We start from the raw sequence: 16,274 nt of genomic DNA on the forward strand, positions 1-16,274 counted from the left end.
GAGAGTGCCTTTGCTAACAGCAAGACATCACCTGTAGTATATCTCCTGGGCTCATGACCCTATTAGTTGGACCCTAGATGACTGCAAAACTGTGGCCTTGTCAGATAAGTCCCAATTTCAGTTGGCAAGAACTGATGATAGGGTTCAGGTGTGGTGCAGAACCCTCAAAGTCATGGGCCCAACTTGCCAACAAAGCACTATGCAAACTGGTGGTGGCTCATTATGGTTTGGGTTGCATTTACACGGAATGAACCGAGTCTTTTGGTCCAATTGAGCAGATCAGCGACTGGAAATGATTATGTTGGGCTACTTGGAGACCACTTGCAGTCATTCATGGACTTCATGTTCCCAAACAACAATGTCATGTCACCGGGCTCCAATTGTGTGCAATTGGTTTGAAGAACATTCTGAACAATGTGAGCAAATGATTTAGCCACCCACATGGCTCAATAACAATCCCATCAAACACTAATGGGACATAATGGAGAGGTCATTTCACACACAAAATCCTGCACCAGCGGCACTTTCGTAATTATGGACATCTGCAGAGGCAGCACAGCTCAATATTTCCGCAGGGGACACCCAATGACTTGTTGAGTCCATGCTAAATTGAACTGCTTTACTGTGCTGGGTGAAAGGATGTTTGACATGATATTAAGAGGCATCCCATGACTTTTGTCACCTCAGTGTAGTATGAACACCAGTAAACTGTGACAAATGTAAATAGCTTAGGTTGCCTGTGTAGTCAGTGACAGTTTAGGAGGTCAATACTTAGCAAGAAAGCAGGTGTCAGCTGAAGTAGGGAGTAAATTGATCCAGGTTGAAAAATATCACTATGAGGTAGCAGTTAAATGTCATGTATATACACAGAGGTAGCAGTTAAATGTCATGTATATACACAAAGGATTAAAATCAGGTCAATTGATGGGAAGGAAGTCAACGAAAGAAAATTATAGAAGATCCGATATATTTTGAAACTGCAGAGCCAGAAATTTCCCATAACTCGTCCTAAGGACAATACATTTCTGCTATTATTTCTAAGAGCATTTCTGGGAACACTGTCATGGTCACAGCTAGAATGCAGAAAAATTAGAATTTCAAAGGAGCTGCTATGCAGTTGGGGCAAGCGTGTGCTGAACTGAGTGATGTAGACCAATCACAAAGATTTGGTACATACATCTAATCCAGAAGAAAGTTCTGGTGATAAGAGGCACAGAAGCATTTCCAATTAAGTCACTAGTCCAGTTGACTATCATAGGGGATATAGCAGTCAGCCAGACTACTTTTAATTATACGTATACAGGTTGGTCAGAGACAGTCTGAAATGCTTGTAAGGGTGTTTCAGGGTAGGTTGTGGTGAAAAATAATTGCTAAGAAAAAATTTGATAATTGTGTCATTTCTGAGATAATTAGCATTTAAGTTAGCCAATTAGGCCATTGTGCATGCAAATTCAAGTGGCCTGACAGAGACAAGGTCACCAAATGAGATTTTTGTTTTGTTTCTTAAAATCGGAAAAGAGAATGATTCAAAAATTGGACATGGGTTGGTAGCAGGAATTGAACCATAGCTAAAGGACTACAAGTCTTGTGTGATATCATCTATGTTATAAGAGTAACTAACACTATTTGTATTTGGCAAACCACTTGAATTTGCACACACAATGGCCTGATTGGCTAACTTCAATGCTAATAACTTCGAAGCGGTGTTAACATACTGAATTTTTTTCTTAACAATTACATCTCACCCTACAACATCCTTACAAGCTTTTCAGACTGTTTGTGATCACCTTGTCTACAAATAAGTTAAAAAACCTGGAGGATGAGATTAAGAACAAATAGTTAATAATCCCACAACCCTGTGATGTTTTCCTTTGTTACTATTCTCTAAACTATTATTCTACTCATTGTCTGTTCTTTCTCTTCTTTCCTTTTCATGATGGTTAGTAAAAATAACAATTGTTCATTTGTCATGCTTACCATCACTGAAATACTACCTAAACTTTGGACGTTTGCAAAGCACAGAGATATGGTTCAACACAATGGAAGAATCAAATCCATATTACTACCATGAAGAGGTAGGGAATGGGAACTTTGTAATTAAAAAATGGAGAGCTGCATGAAGTGATGAAAATTCATGGTATTATGAAGGAAAGATCTGTAAGAGAAATAGACAAGAGAGAAGCACTACATGAACAAGATTTGAGGAAAACACTAAAAGGTGAGTAGTGGATCCTGACTGTCATCAATAGAATGACTGCCAAGGATCATTGTTACAAATACGACAGAACTATTAAAAAATGTTCTTCTCAAGGAACACATAGAATGCCCAAAAAAGATCTGTTAGCCCCAGGTCTTAATTGAGGTACTTCAGATTATGTTTGAGGCATTAACTGATTCAGGGAGCATGGTTAGCATTGCAAATAATGGCATCGCTTTAAGTAAAACAGAATGTAAGTCTACACCTGTATTCTCTTAACACATTAGGCCTAAACTTTTGAATGTTGTTGATCATTACACATCAAAATGATGACAATACTATATGAATATTTGTCAGTATTCTAAAACTCATGTTTACTTAATCTTTCCACCTGTAAGTGGACAATGGCTACAACTACAACCAATGTGAAACATGGATAAATTGAACACAATAACCAATGGAAAATAAGGATATAATGGTAATATTCTCATATAGAATACAGACGCTGAAGAATATGTCTTACAGTGACAACATAGATCAAAACAAGGTGAGAAATCACTTCAATATATTGCATTGTATTATTCTACACTCAGTATTAGCATGCTTACATTACCTAAGGCTCCGAAGAAATCATTTCCTAGGAAGGGAAACCCTGGGCGATTAGCCAGTACAATCATCCTGAAGTCTGGGTGCAGAGCGATGACCGAGGCACCAGCAGACTGTACTCTTGGATCACCATGTGGCACAATACGGCGGCCATCTGATAAAATCATTTCACCAGATTCTACTAGTGTCTGAAACAGACATGATACAATGTTTAATTGATTTGAAGCCCTCTGTTCACACTTAACACAATCACAGAACAATGCTTATACAACAGTAAGCAATATATGCCAGCACCTACCCTCAGAAACTAAAGGATGTCAAGAACACAGAAACAGAATGTGCTATTTCTTTAACTTCTAAATTAGCAAATTCTTTTTCAAAATGTCACAGCAGAAGGATTAATATGAATAGCCCCTTGTAAGTCTGAATGGATGATGATGATGATGATGATGATCCCAGATGCTGAAATGTAAAATCTGGAGTGCAATCTTTCTTATAACTTGTCAAGTCTAAAACAATTCTGGGCCTCTGTACGAGACATGGTGGAAATCTGCTCCAACTTTGATGTAAAATGTTAAAAACAGCCACACCTACCTCTAAAAGGCAACCCTTCATGCAAATCCAATAGAACCTGATAGTTCAGTGTTGAGTATAAAAGAACTTTCCCATTTGTGACTGAGCAACAGCATTTTATATGCCTGTCACACTACGAGGAGTCATCGCCTGATGTGAAGTGGTGACTTGTTAGTCTCTGTGCAAAGGCACAGTATGGGGCTGGTTCTAAAGATCCCCTTTCCCAGCTGTATTCCTTCATAATTTTATAAATAAGAAGGTTGTGCAGATCCACAGAGCTGTGTACCCATAATCAAGCTGAGGTACACAAAGACCCTGTAAAACTGAAGCAAACAAGTTTGGTCTGCTCCCCATGAACTGCAGATAAGACATTTTAAAATACCTAGTCGTTTTTGGGACTGCCTTTTCAGGCCCATGAGGTGTGGAAACCTTGTAAGTTTGAATACAAATGGTTAAAAACAACACTTGCTGACTTTTCCATTGAAAAATAAAAATCCCTTTGCTCTGATCATTCAGCTGACAGTGGAAGAGTTAGTGGCAACCAGTGACTTGTCGCTGTACTGCCTGAGGAAGAACAGAAGACAGAAAAGTCATCAACAAACAAAGAACGCTGAACAGGACACTTAACTCCTGACATTATACTATTAATAGCTACGGTAAAGACAGTCAGACTTAAAACACTAGCCTGAGGGACACTGTTCTCTTGCTCAATGCACTCAGAGAGGATATCACCAACTCAGTATGTAAAATAGTGTAGTGAGAGGAAGGACCTATGACAGGAAGACATTCTTGAAAACCCCATTCACATATCTGTCCAAGGATAATTTAACTGTAAGTAGTATCGTAGGCCTTTACAACATCAAAAAATATATCGACAATGTTCTGCCAATGCAGGAAAGCCTGTTGTATGCTTTCATGAAAAGGGCTGCTGATGAGCATCACAAGTCAGCATCTTTTATCCTGATAATCAATCAACCGACATTGCCGGAGTATATTGTTCCAGGCTTACTCTGAATTACAGTCAGACCATATGTGTTTAATCCTATGTGTTGCTGTGTCAACACTTCGGTCACACCACCTAGGGTTGTAATGGTCAGGTAATGTGTGGAAGATGTGGCTCCACTTCCCACAAACCATGCATTTAAATGTATGAGGGTCACTCCAAAAGAAATGCACACCATTTTTTTTAATCCATTTTTTATTCTACATGTTTGAAAGTTTTACAGTGTATAGACACATCCTTTAGGAACAATATTTTCATTTCTCCACATAATTTCTATCCCTCTCAACTGCCTTATGCCATCTTGGAAACAGCGCCTGTATACCCGCACGGTAAAATTCTGGACCAACCTGTTGGAGCCACTGTTTGGCAGCGTGTACAAGGGAGTCATCATCTTCAAACCTTGTTCCACGAAGAGAATCTTTCAGTTTCCGAAAGAGATGATAGTCACATGGAGCCAGGTCAGGACTGTAAGGCAGGTGTTTCAGTGTTGTCCATCTGAGTTTTGTGATCACTTCCATGGTTTTTTGACTGACATGTGGCCATGCATTGTCGTGCAACAGAAAAACATCCTGCTTTTGCCGATGTGGTCAAACACTACTCAGTCGAGCTTGAAGTTTCTTCACATATGCATCAGAATTTATGGTGGTTCCACTTGGTATGATGTGCACAAGCAAGAGTCCTTTGGAATCGAAAAACACCATAGCCATAACTTTTCCAGCAGAAGTTGTGGTTTTGAATTTTATTTTTCTTGGGTGAATTTGCATGATGCCACTCCATTGATTGCCTCTTCGTCTCTGGTGAAAAATGATGGAGCCATGTTCCTTCACCTGTCACAATTCTTCCAAGGAATTCATCTCCACCATTCTCGTACTGTTCCAAAAGTTCGCTGCATACTGTTTTTCTTGTTTCTTTGTGAGCCACTGTCAACATCCTGGGAACCCACCTGGCACAAACCTTTTTTAATGCCAACACTTTCAGTATTCTGCAAACACTTCCTTCCTCTATCCCAACATAGCGTGACAATTCATTCACTGTGATGCATCTGTCAGCAGTCACCAATTCGTTAACTCTCTGCACATTGTCTGGAGTGTGTGCAGTACGAGGCCTGCCGCTGCAAGGACAATCCTCAATATTGTTGTGCCCACTTTCATCACATAACCTGCTTGCCCACTGACTAACTGTATTGCAATCGACAGCAGCATCTCCATACACCTTTTTCAGCCTCTTGTGAATGTTTCCCACTGTCTTGTTTTCGCAGCACAGGAATTCAAGACAGCACGTTGCTTCTGACGAACGTCAAGTGTAGCAGCCACCTTGAAGACATGCTGTGATGGTGCCACTCACAGGAACAGGTTGAACTAAGTTTGAAAACAAGCGGGAAGGATGTATCTACATACTGTAAAACTTTCACAGATGCAGAGTGAAAACTGTATTTTTACAAAAATAGTATGCATTTCTTTTGGAGTGACCCTTGTATTTCCCCACCAATGTGCATCAATTGCTCCCAAGCCCATCCAGTTACTAACAATAAATGTCCTGTCTTCACAGAAGGAAAAGAAATACAGGAGATTGGTCACCCAATGCATCCCCTACTCTATTGCAAAAGAGGGATTTAAGGGCACATAGCCACACACTTCCAAGAAATCACTGCTCTCAATATTGAAGAAGACTGTTGAGAAGATTTGTGTTGGCACCGAACTTTGACAACTGAGCAGAGCACTTCAACTCATGTCAATAAATGTAGCTGCAAGGCTGTACTTCTGGTCCAACAACCAAGCCTTCCTACAAATTAAATATCAGAAAGAATAGCAGACCCTCATGGGAGTCATTTGAAGAGACCTGGCAAAATATTTCTGTTACAAAAGCTGTTCCACCATTCCCAAAATGCACGATGAGGATGAAAATCAATAGAATAGAACAATAAGGTCTGAAGCCATCAGTGTATGTTACTTGGTCATGTTTGATGGATTATGTGATGACCATACTATCCATGGTATGCACGTCAATGACTACCTGAGGGAATCCTTAAGTCTGTCAAGTAATCCCTCTCCCCTCCACTGCAAAATTTCCTCAACACGGAGGAATGTCAGGGGGAAAGGTGGAGGAAAATGCCACTGTTAAGAAGGCTTCCAAGTTTCATTGGTAACTGAATGGGTTGAGGACACATTTGGAGGAACTACGTCTATTGGTCAGGGTAGTCCACTGTGTGTCTGCCTTCAAGAGACACATTTAAATTCTCTGATGGCCCTGAGCTATGTGGCTACAGTCTCCACAAAAAGGATGACATTAGTGAAGAGAGAGCTAAAGGAAGAGTGACTATTTGCATAAACACCATCTACCACTTCTCGCTTCTCTCCCTCACAATAAGCCAAAAACCAGTCACAGTAGCAGTGCATGTTCATGTGCATAATATGCTGAAATCTGCTCACTCGACTTGCCCCCAAATGAGGTGCTACATGAATAGCCTCTCCATGACCACCTTACTCAGTTCTCATATCGCTTCATCCTATGTGGTGATTTTAACACACACAATGTGTTTTGGACTCTGCAACATCCTGCTCCAGGGGTAGAACAAAGAAGAGTGTTCTCATATCCTCATGTGCATGTTTGTTAAAGGTGGGATGGAGCATGTGCTTCAGCATTGCAATTGGGTTGTTCACTGCTATTAATCTGTCACTATGCTATCCGCCCTCAGACACTATTCAGTGGGAACTGATTGATGACTTGAACTCATGATCATTTTCTGTTTGGATTTGCCTATCAGATAGGATGGTGCCCAAACTAAAGCCAGTGCAACGGTTTTGCAGTAGGGCATACTAGACACTTTATAGCCCACTTAATGTGTCTGAACACTGTGAAGGTGTCCAGGTATGGGTGGATGATATTACCCACATGACCCATTATGCCACTGAAGCATCCATTCTGCAGTATTCATGCCAGCTGAAAAGGCAGCCTGTGCCATGGCGAAATGCCGCTCTGCGATCAGGACCAGGCCAACAGCTCTGCTTAGGTTCAAGTGCCAACTAAACTACAGAGAATCTTGCAGCCTTTTTGGTAGTGAGCAAAAATGTTGCCAAATTATTAGAGAGAGCAAGAAGAGATTGTCGCACCAGTTCATGTCCACTGTAAACTGTTCTCCTAAGAGTACTGTTATATCACGCATATGGAAGACCACTAGGATGATTCCTGGGAGAGGAGTGAGGTGTCCAATAGCTCTTTACTGCATCACAGCATGTGGGAAATGGAAGTCTCCAGACCAACCCACAAGATGCTGCCCAGTCTATGGCAGCCTATTCTGCCAGAGTTAGCACCAATGTCAGTCAGGATTTTAACTTTCCAAGACCACAGAATGGCTGAGTTAGGACTTCAGTTCCACCACTGATGAAGAATACAACTGCCTCTTTTCCACGTGGGAGCTGGATTCTGCATTATATGCAGCTCATGATACACCATGCGGTCAGGTAAACTACAGTCGTAATAACACTTCACAGTGTGTAGCAAAGAAATTTTTTCACTCTTTCTAACCTCATTTGGGTGTCAGGACAGTTTCCTGTCTTCTGGCAAGAGGCAATTTCAATTCCACTTTAAAGCGTAGCAACGACCACACACGGCTGAGTAACTATTGTAGTTTTGCCCTTGGTACCTGCATGAGAAAGACCTTGTTTGGATCTTAGAATCCAGATGGCTTCTTAGTCACTTTAAAATGTGGTTTCAGGAGGTAACCTGACCTCAGGCTGTTGTCAATGTCAATATCATGGATAGTATGGTCATCGCCTAAACCGTCAAACATGAACAAGGTCACCTACACTGATGGTTTCAGACCTGAACGTTCTAGCTGTTGATTTTCATCCCCCATCCTGCATTTTGGGGATGGCATCATGGACATTTTAACAGAAACATTTTGCTGGGTCTCTTCAACTGTCTTTCATGAGAGTGTGCTATTCTTTCCGATATTAACTTGGCAACCATCAGTATTTCAGCGGTAGGAAGGCTTGGTTGTGGGGCCAGAAGTGTGCAATTGCAGCTGCATTTATTGGTGCAGGTTGAAGAGCTCTGCACAATAGTCACAGTTCAGTGCCAACACTAATCTTCTGAACAGTCTACTTCAATGTGGAGGGAAATGATTTCATGGAAGTGTGTGGCTGTATGGTTTTAAATACCTCCTTCGCAATAGAATAGGATATGCCTTGGGTGTCTAATCTGTTGTATTTCTATCTCTTCCACGAAGACAGAACATTCCCTGCTACAAACTGGATGGGCTTGGGAGCAATTGATGCACATGGGTGGGAAAGTACATTTGAATACATGGTTTGTGGGAAGTCACATCTTCCACACATTACCTGACCATTACAATCCATGGTGGTGTGACCAAAGTAGTGACACAGCAACGCATAGGCTTAGGCACATATGGTCCAGCTTTAAGTTGGAGTATGCCTGATGCAGTACACTCAGGCAACTTCGGCAGATTGATTATCAGGATAAAATATGCTGACTTTTGAAGTTCACCATCAACCTTTTTCATGAATTTTGGTATGTCAGTGACACATTTGTTTTCCAATTTGTATTATGTTTCTTTGGTATCTATATCCATAATGTCCCGGCATGTTAGAACTCTTTTACAAAAACTTAGCCCAGTCTGGAGCTCACAATTAGTATCATATTTCCAAACAGTTTGACATTTAACAACTTGTTTAATTGTGTAGCTTTCAGTGTCTCGATCAGGAGTGTGTCATTTCACAGACTCTTGATAGATTTAAGTTGCCTTGCCAATCCCTCTAGAGCTACACGGACGTACAATTTTTCAAAGGAACCTCCTAAACATCTAACAAACATAAATACATTATCCACCTCAGGATGTGGTTCATTAGTAGCATTGGTTTCTCTTACATTTACAGACAACTGTTGGACTAGCCAAATGACGTTTATTTGGAGTTTGGGTGCTAACACTGCCCAAGAGACCACAGACCATTCGAACCACAGATAATGGAAGAGGCTTTACACAGATCCCATGAGTGGTTAGGAATTTTTTTTTAGTCATCAATCTCCTGACGGGTCTCATGCGGCCCACCACGAATTCCTCTCCTGTGCCAACCTCTTCATCTCAGAGTAGCACTTGCAACCTACATCCTCAATTATTTGCTGGATGTATTCCAATCTCTACAGTTTTTGCCCTCTACAGTTTTTACCCTCTACAGTTTTTGCCCTGTACAGCTCCCTCTAGTACCATGGAAGTCATTCCCTCATGTCTTAACTGACGACCTATCATCCTGCCCGTTCTCCTTATCCCTGTTTTCCACATATTCCTTTCCTCTCCGATTCTGTGCAGAGCCTCCTCCTCATCCCTTACTTTATTAGTCCACCTAATTTTCAACATTCGTCTGTACCACCACATCTCAAATGCTTCGATTCTCTTCTGTACCGGTTTTCCCACAGTTCATGTTTCACTACATATAATGCTGTACTCCAGACGTGCATCTCAGAAATTTCTTCCTCAAATGAAGGCCTATGTTTGATACTAGCAGACTTCTCTTGGCCATGAATGCCCTTTTTGCCAATGCTAGTCTGCTTTTGATGTTCTCCTTGCTCTGTGCGTCATTGGTTATTCTATTGCCTAGGTAGCACAATTCCTTAACTTCATCTACTTCATTACCATCAATCCTGATGTTAAGTTTCTCACTGTTCTCATTTCTGCTACTTCTCATTCTTTTATCTTGATTGGGCAAGATCAGCAAACTGCTGTCAGTCACAGGTGGACAAGAAGTTGTAGTTCAACATCAGGTGTAGGAGCCAGCTGGCACAAGTTTATCAGACAGTTAGGATGATGGTTTTCATATACTGAATGCAACTGTTACGTGATTAGATTATTTTGTTCATAATCTAATGCCATAAGCACAAAAAAGACCAATTCATGATGAATATTGACAGACAATGAAGAACGATAAACAGAGAATGCTTGTAAAATTAGTATAACCACAGCAAAAAGCAGGCAAATGTGTGAAACAATTCGGCCACTGATGTATGCTTACATTTCATGTGCTAGAATACGGTGAGACAGCATGTCCCATGTAGACGGAAATTCTCTTATTGAAGATATTTCAAAACATCTTTCCAACTACTATAAGAAATGCACACTTATTTTACCACATGCATTGTGTTTCAATCATTTAAAACATTGTCTTTAGTAGAACTTTCATCTGATTTCTACTTATATGTGGGAGTGTTAACTGCATACACATTTTCCAGATAGTCCTGCATTTGACACTGACATTTTTGGCATGTCAGTTTGACTTGTAGCAATACACATTTTTAGACATAATACATGACAAAATATTGCACCACTGATGTTTATTTGCATTCCCTGAAGATAAAATAAATAAACATTGCTTCTGCAATAATTTGTTATCCATGCAAAACATAAACAAACAATAGTGGAGCAATGTTTTGATCTTTGCTGAGAACTTAAAGAAACAGTTGTGCAACATTCTGTTAAGAAAAGTGTAGTGCTGCATACCAAAGTGAAATTATACCCATTAGTGTCAAATGCAGGATTATTTGGAAAATGTATGTGTAGATGATGCTTCCAGGTATATGCTGCCACTGAAGGCTTTAAATGAATCAAATGAAACATATACAGTGCAATAAAGACACTTTTTTTTATTAGCTGTAAAAATGGGCTTGAAATAACCTAAGTAATTGTACAGCAACTACGGACACTGAGGCCACATAAATGGGAAGTATCTTGTTTGTTAATTCTCATTTCTTTTGTGTACTGATCTGAGTATATTATTTCTTTTAATTAGAAAAATTACTGAGACTGCATTTTATTTTTATTCATTAATCTTCAGAGCATGCATTTGGTAAAGTGTGTGTTAAGGGTGTGTAACCAATTACTTTCTTGGCAATGTAAAGTGAACATAGAAGCCAATAGTCCATGGGTTTACCATTAGTAGACTGGCTGCAGAACTAATTTAACACGCAAAAGTAGTAAACACAGTGACAGTGAGTACTTTATATTGTTGTTTTGAAAAGTGTGGGTATACCTTCAGAATGCAAGTGACATGCGTGGGAGCCTTGTCTGCTTCATCTACAACCAATACATGACCACTCTTCACAGCTTGTACTAATGGAGAGTCTTCATATATCACGACACCATCTCTCACTGTTGGTTGCAGGGTCAATGTTTGTACTGTTGTGTCCCTAGGAGCAGGAAAGAACACAGATACACAAATAAGGCTTTTTACTATATATAACTGTAACCACACAGACAACATAATTTTTTTCTGTTTGAACAAAGGGACAACATAAAAAAGAACTTAATGAAAATATCCTACCCAAACATCCTACGTAAGACCGGGACGCACCATTTATGAATATGTTATACAGTTCACGTCAGAGAGCAAAGAAAACTAACATCCCAAGTGAAAAGTAGTATTTTGTGACACTTCTGTATGGTAGTAACAACAATTGTGCATCATACTGGTGAAATGACACACCCAGTCCTAGACACACTCTCAGCACACACACGCTGTCAATGACTTGTAATGTACCCTGTTGTGTATCTATTTTGGCAGCTTACTTTTGGGTTGTGTTCTCTTTGCTAAATAAATAGAAGTCAATAAATGGAGGCAGACAGTCATTCATCAGTGAGCAGAGCCTGCATGTGACTGTGAACTGAATGATGCTGAAAGCAAAGAGTACCTGTAGCGGTGCTTCAATGTAAATTTAGTACAGAATTGATTTGATTTGATTTTTTATTGGTCCAGTTTTATCATATAGCACAAATTGTACAATTGATATTGGACAGGTCAATGATAAGTTACAATAATACATAGTATTAGCAATTAAAATTAGGTACCTACTACAATTAATTTTGTTACTTATTCAGAAATTCTCTGACAGAATAGAAACAGTGCTTTATTAGAAATGCCTTTAGTTTAGCTTTAAATATTGGATGAGTAGCATTTTTTATTTCCTCTGGTATCTTATTGTGTAGTATTACACCAATGTTAATTATGCTCCTCTGATAGGTGGTTGTTCTGTGATATTTTTGATGTATATTTGATTCCCTTCTGGTACTATAGTTGTGTACACTTTTGTTCTGTAGCAGTTTGCCTGTTTTCAGGAGGTAGTCCCTAGTGAACAAGATAGTTTCATAAATGAATAAACTTGGAACATTTAGAACACCATGCTCAGTAAAATGGGATTTACAGGACTCCATCTTTTTAAGGTCACAAGTTATTCTTAAAGCTTTTTTTTTGCATTCTGAAAACCTTTACACTGTGAGTTGAGTATCCCCAGAAAATGATCTCATATCGGATTAGTGAGTGGAACTGTGCATAGTATGCCTGCAGTACTGTTGTTTTGCTTGTTGTAGCCTTTAAAATTCTTAGGCCATAGCACACAGAAGATAGTTTTCTACACAAGTTATTTATATGTGTGTCCCACTTTAAGTCTTCCTGAACCCAAAGACCCAAGAATTTTGTGACACTTACATTTTCTAGGGGATCATTTTTTAATTGGGCTTGAATAGACATTCGATTAGTTGGAGGAATTAAAAGAAAATCGACACACAGAGTTTTTTCAGTATTTATAATGAGTTTGTTTTTTGTGAACCACTCAGAGAGTCTTTTCATAGAACTTTCTGCTGTGGACCACAAAGTTTCTGGACTGGATCCAGTGAGCAATATGCTGGTGTCATCGGCAAACAGGACAGTTTTTGTGGGACTCATACATTCAACTAAGTCGTCCACATAAATCAAGAAGAGTAGTGGACCTAGGATTGAGCCCTGTGGTACACCATATTTTATTGGTAATTCCCTAGAAAGAAAGGAGTTGTTTCTTGTTTTATTCATATTGTTGAATTCATACTGAAGTGCTACTTTCTGCCTGCGGTTTTTTAGGTATGAACACAACCAGCTATATGATACACCTCTTACTCCTCGTCTTTCTAATTTTTCGAGCAGAATGTTATGGTCCAGGGCATCGAAGGCTTTTGATAGATCTAGAAAAATACCTGCAGCTAATTTATGTTGATCAAGGGATTTTAAAATGCAGTCTAAGAATTCGAAAATTGCTGTCTGTGTAGATTTAGACTTTCTAAAACCATGTTGTTGTACTGTAAGAGGTGCATATTTATTTATGAAACTTAAAAGCCTGTCATAAAAGAGTTTTTCTAGAATTTTTGAGAAGGAACTTAACTGTGACACGGGTCGGTAGTTTGATATTTTTTCAGAAGAACCTTTTTTTAGCAGTGGTGAAACTTTTGCTATTTTAAAAATATCTGGGAATACACCAGTTTTTAAAGAGAGGTTGAAAATTTTTGCCAAGGGGTTTGCTATGTGGTGGGCACATGCTTTTAATATGAAATCAGGTACTTCATCAAGACCACTTGACATTTTATTGCTTAATGATTTAATTTTACTTATAATTTCATTGGGGTTTGTTTCATACACATACATAGAAGCATTGAAGGTCACTGACTTGCTGGAGAAACTTGAGACTGGACCTTGACAGTGTACTTGAATGAGGTCTTCAGCTAGTGAGGTGAAGTATTCATTGAATTTTTCCACAACTGAATTTGGGTCTGTGACTTTTGAGCCTTCTAGTGTTAATGATACATTCTTTTTCTTTGGCACTGAACTACAAGTTTCTTTCTTTATAACTCTCCACGTGGATCTCATTTTCTTAGATAAGTTTCTTATCAAATTATCATTCCACATAATTTTTGCCTCTTTGACTACTCTACCATAGATTCTTTTGTAGGCTTTTGAATAATCTGCGAATTCTTGGGTTACTCTATATTTCTTACAAGAGTACTGCAGAAATCTGTTTCTCTCACTGGAAATTTTTATGCCTTTAGTTACCCATTGCTTATTATTGTTAGGTTTTACTGTTTTTACTACTTTCGGAAATGCTACATTAAAATAGTGAACAAAGATGCTCTGAAAACTCATGTACATGCTATCAACATTTTTCTGAGTGGCGATGCTTTCCCAGTTTTCCTTCGCCAGTAAGAGATTAAAAATTCTAATGTTATCTTCAGAAAAGGTTCTTTTTTCAACTACTTTTCCGGAACTGATGCTACTTGTTGGCATTTCTATACAAAGCAGCTGTGCCTCATGATCACTATAACCCATGCTCAGTACTCTGCTTGTGAATCTGTAAGTTGTTTCTGAGATGAACATTTGGTCAATAATGGAATTTGTACATTCTGTTAATCTTGTTGGACAGTGTATTGTGGGGATCGTATTGAATGTGTTGGTCATATTTATCAAAGCATCTCTGCTGCTGCTGTCTTTTGAAAAATCAATATTGAAACCCCCACAAAGCACTATCTTCATATTTAGTGTACTGATCTTGTTCAACAGAACCTCTAGTTTATTCATGAAAACTGACAGGTTTCCACTTGGTGCTCTGTATATGTTAATAACTATGAAATTAAGCTCTGGCAGTTTGGTAATGGAAAGCTCAAAGTCTTTTTCCATTGAGTCAATATAATTTTTACTGACATCACAGAACTTTATTTGTTCTTTCACAAAGATAGCAGAGCCACCATGTTTGGAAAACTCTCAGCAAAAATGACTTGCTAATCTATATCCTGAGATTGAGGTTAATTTTACTTTGTCATTTCGTCGCCAATGTTCAGTAATGCAAATTATATCTATGTTTAGTGCATACTGGAGTAGTGCTTCCAACATGGAAATTTTATTTGTGAGTGACTGAACGTTATGGTGTAGTATAGCAAAATCTGGGTACTTAGTAACTTTAGTTGAAACGGTTTCTGATTCTTTATCTAATGGCATTTCTAATACAGCATTTACCCTAAAAAATTTTCTGTATGTTTCTTGTGTGTGGGTTCTGTTCGCTGGTGGCAATCAGCAGGTGAGTTAACTTCTGGAGCTTGTATAAGTTTTGCTTCATCTACATCTGTCCTCTTCGGTTTAAACCATTTCGTAATTTTCATTTGACTGACGACTTGATTGATTGTTTCTTGCCTAATCGGTTTGAACCACTTGGTAATTCGCGTTTGGCCGATGGCACAGCTTGGAACTCGTCTAAAACACTTCTTAATCTCTGTTTGTTTGTCACTTATACTTTTTTCTTCACTCTTCTTCGAAATGCGAGTACATATTTTTTCGGCTAGTAATTTCTTTCCTGGCGTATTTAAATGAAGTCCACGGACTGTATGGAACCTTTGCTCCAATCTGTTTATGTCTACAATGTCGACATTCTTAAAGTTAGTGCATATTTCAGTGATACACTCGTTTGCAACATTAATTTCGCGGTTCACACACGACCAGGGTGGTAAATCATGACGATGTGGGATATTCACAATGAGTACATTTGTGTGGGTTAAATTATTTAAACATTTCCTCATTTCTGTAATCACCTTGTGTGTCTCGTTTCTATAGACGTCGTTTGATCCTCCTATTAACACGGCGAAATTGTCTTTATTCAAACTAGCTACGTCAGTTGATGTTGTTAGGTCCGTTATTTCACTCAATGGAGCCCCTGGCTTTATGAAACCAGATGCCTTGAAACTACATGTTCTCATCAACACTGCGGAAATTTCACGGCCGTGACTATCACCTTACACACAGATTGTTTTGTGTTTCGCACTTTTTGTAACCGGAGGATTTAAGATTCTTCTTCTCACCTGACTAGTGTTGTTTTTTTGCCGCACGTGTTCTAAATGTTCTTCAGTTTGCAGTTTTGCTGGAGATAACTTTTTTAACGTAGTTTCCTTTGTTGCATTGAAGTCTGTGGTAGTGTAGGTGGGCGCACTTATTTTCGGAGTTTTTGGAATATCTCCTGACGCAGTATTTTCACTGTTTGACCTACTTACAATGAGCAACGGTTTGCCTACTTTGTTTTCCAATTTTTCAACCCTTACCA

General features: G+C 39.1%; 1 protein-coding gene across 1 annotated transcript in view; it reads right to left on the reverse strand.

Annotated features, from left to right (window-relative positions):
- LOC124621879 (von Willebrand factor A domain-containing protein 8) overlaps positions 1 to 16,274 on the reverse strand; it is a 264,064-nt gene that overhangs the window by 126,732 nt on the left and 121,058 nt on the right. The window contains exons 16-17 of the mRNA XM_047147344.1: positions 11,420 to 11,576; positions 2,811 to 2,991 (exon numbers count right to left, since the gene is read on the reverse strand). Of these exons, the coding sequence (XP_047003300.1) occupies positions 2,811 to 2,991; positions 11,420 to 11,576 (338 nt within the window). The remainder of the gene's footprint in view (positions 1 to 2,810; positions 2,992 to 11,419; positions 11,577 to 16,274) is intronic.

Source organism: Schistocerca americana, chromosome 7, assembly GCF_021461395.2.
Source record: "Schistocerca americana isolate TAMUIC-IGC-003095 chromosome 7, iqSchAmer2.1, whole genome shotgun sequence".
Classification (NCBI taxonomy): domain Eukaryota; kingdom Metazoa; phylum Arthropoda; class Insecta; order Orthoptera; family Acrididae; genus Schistocerca; species Schistocerca americana.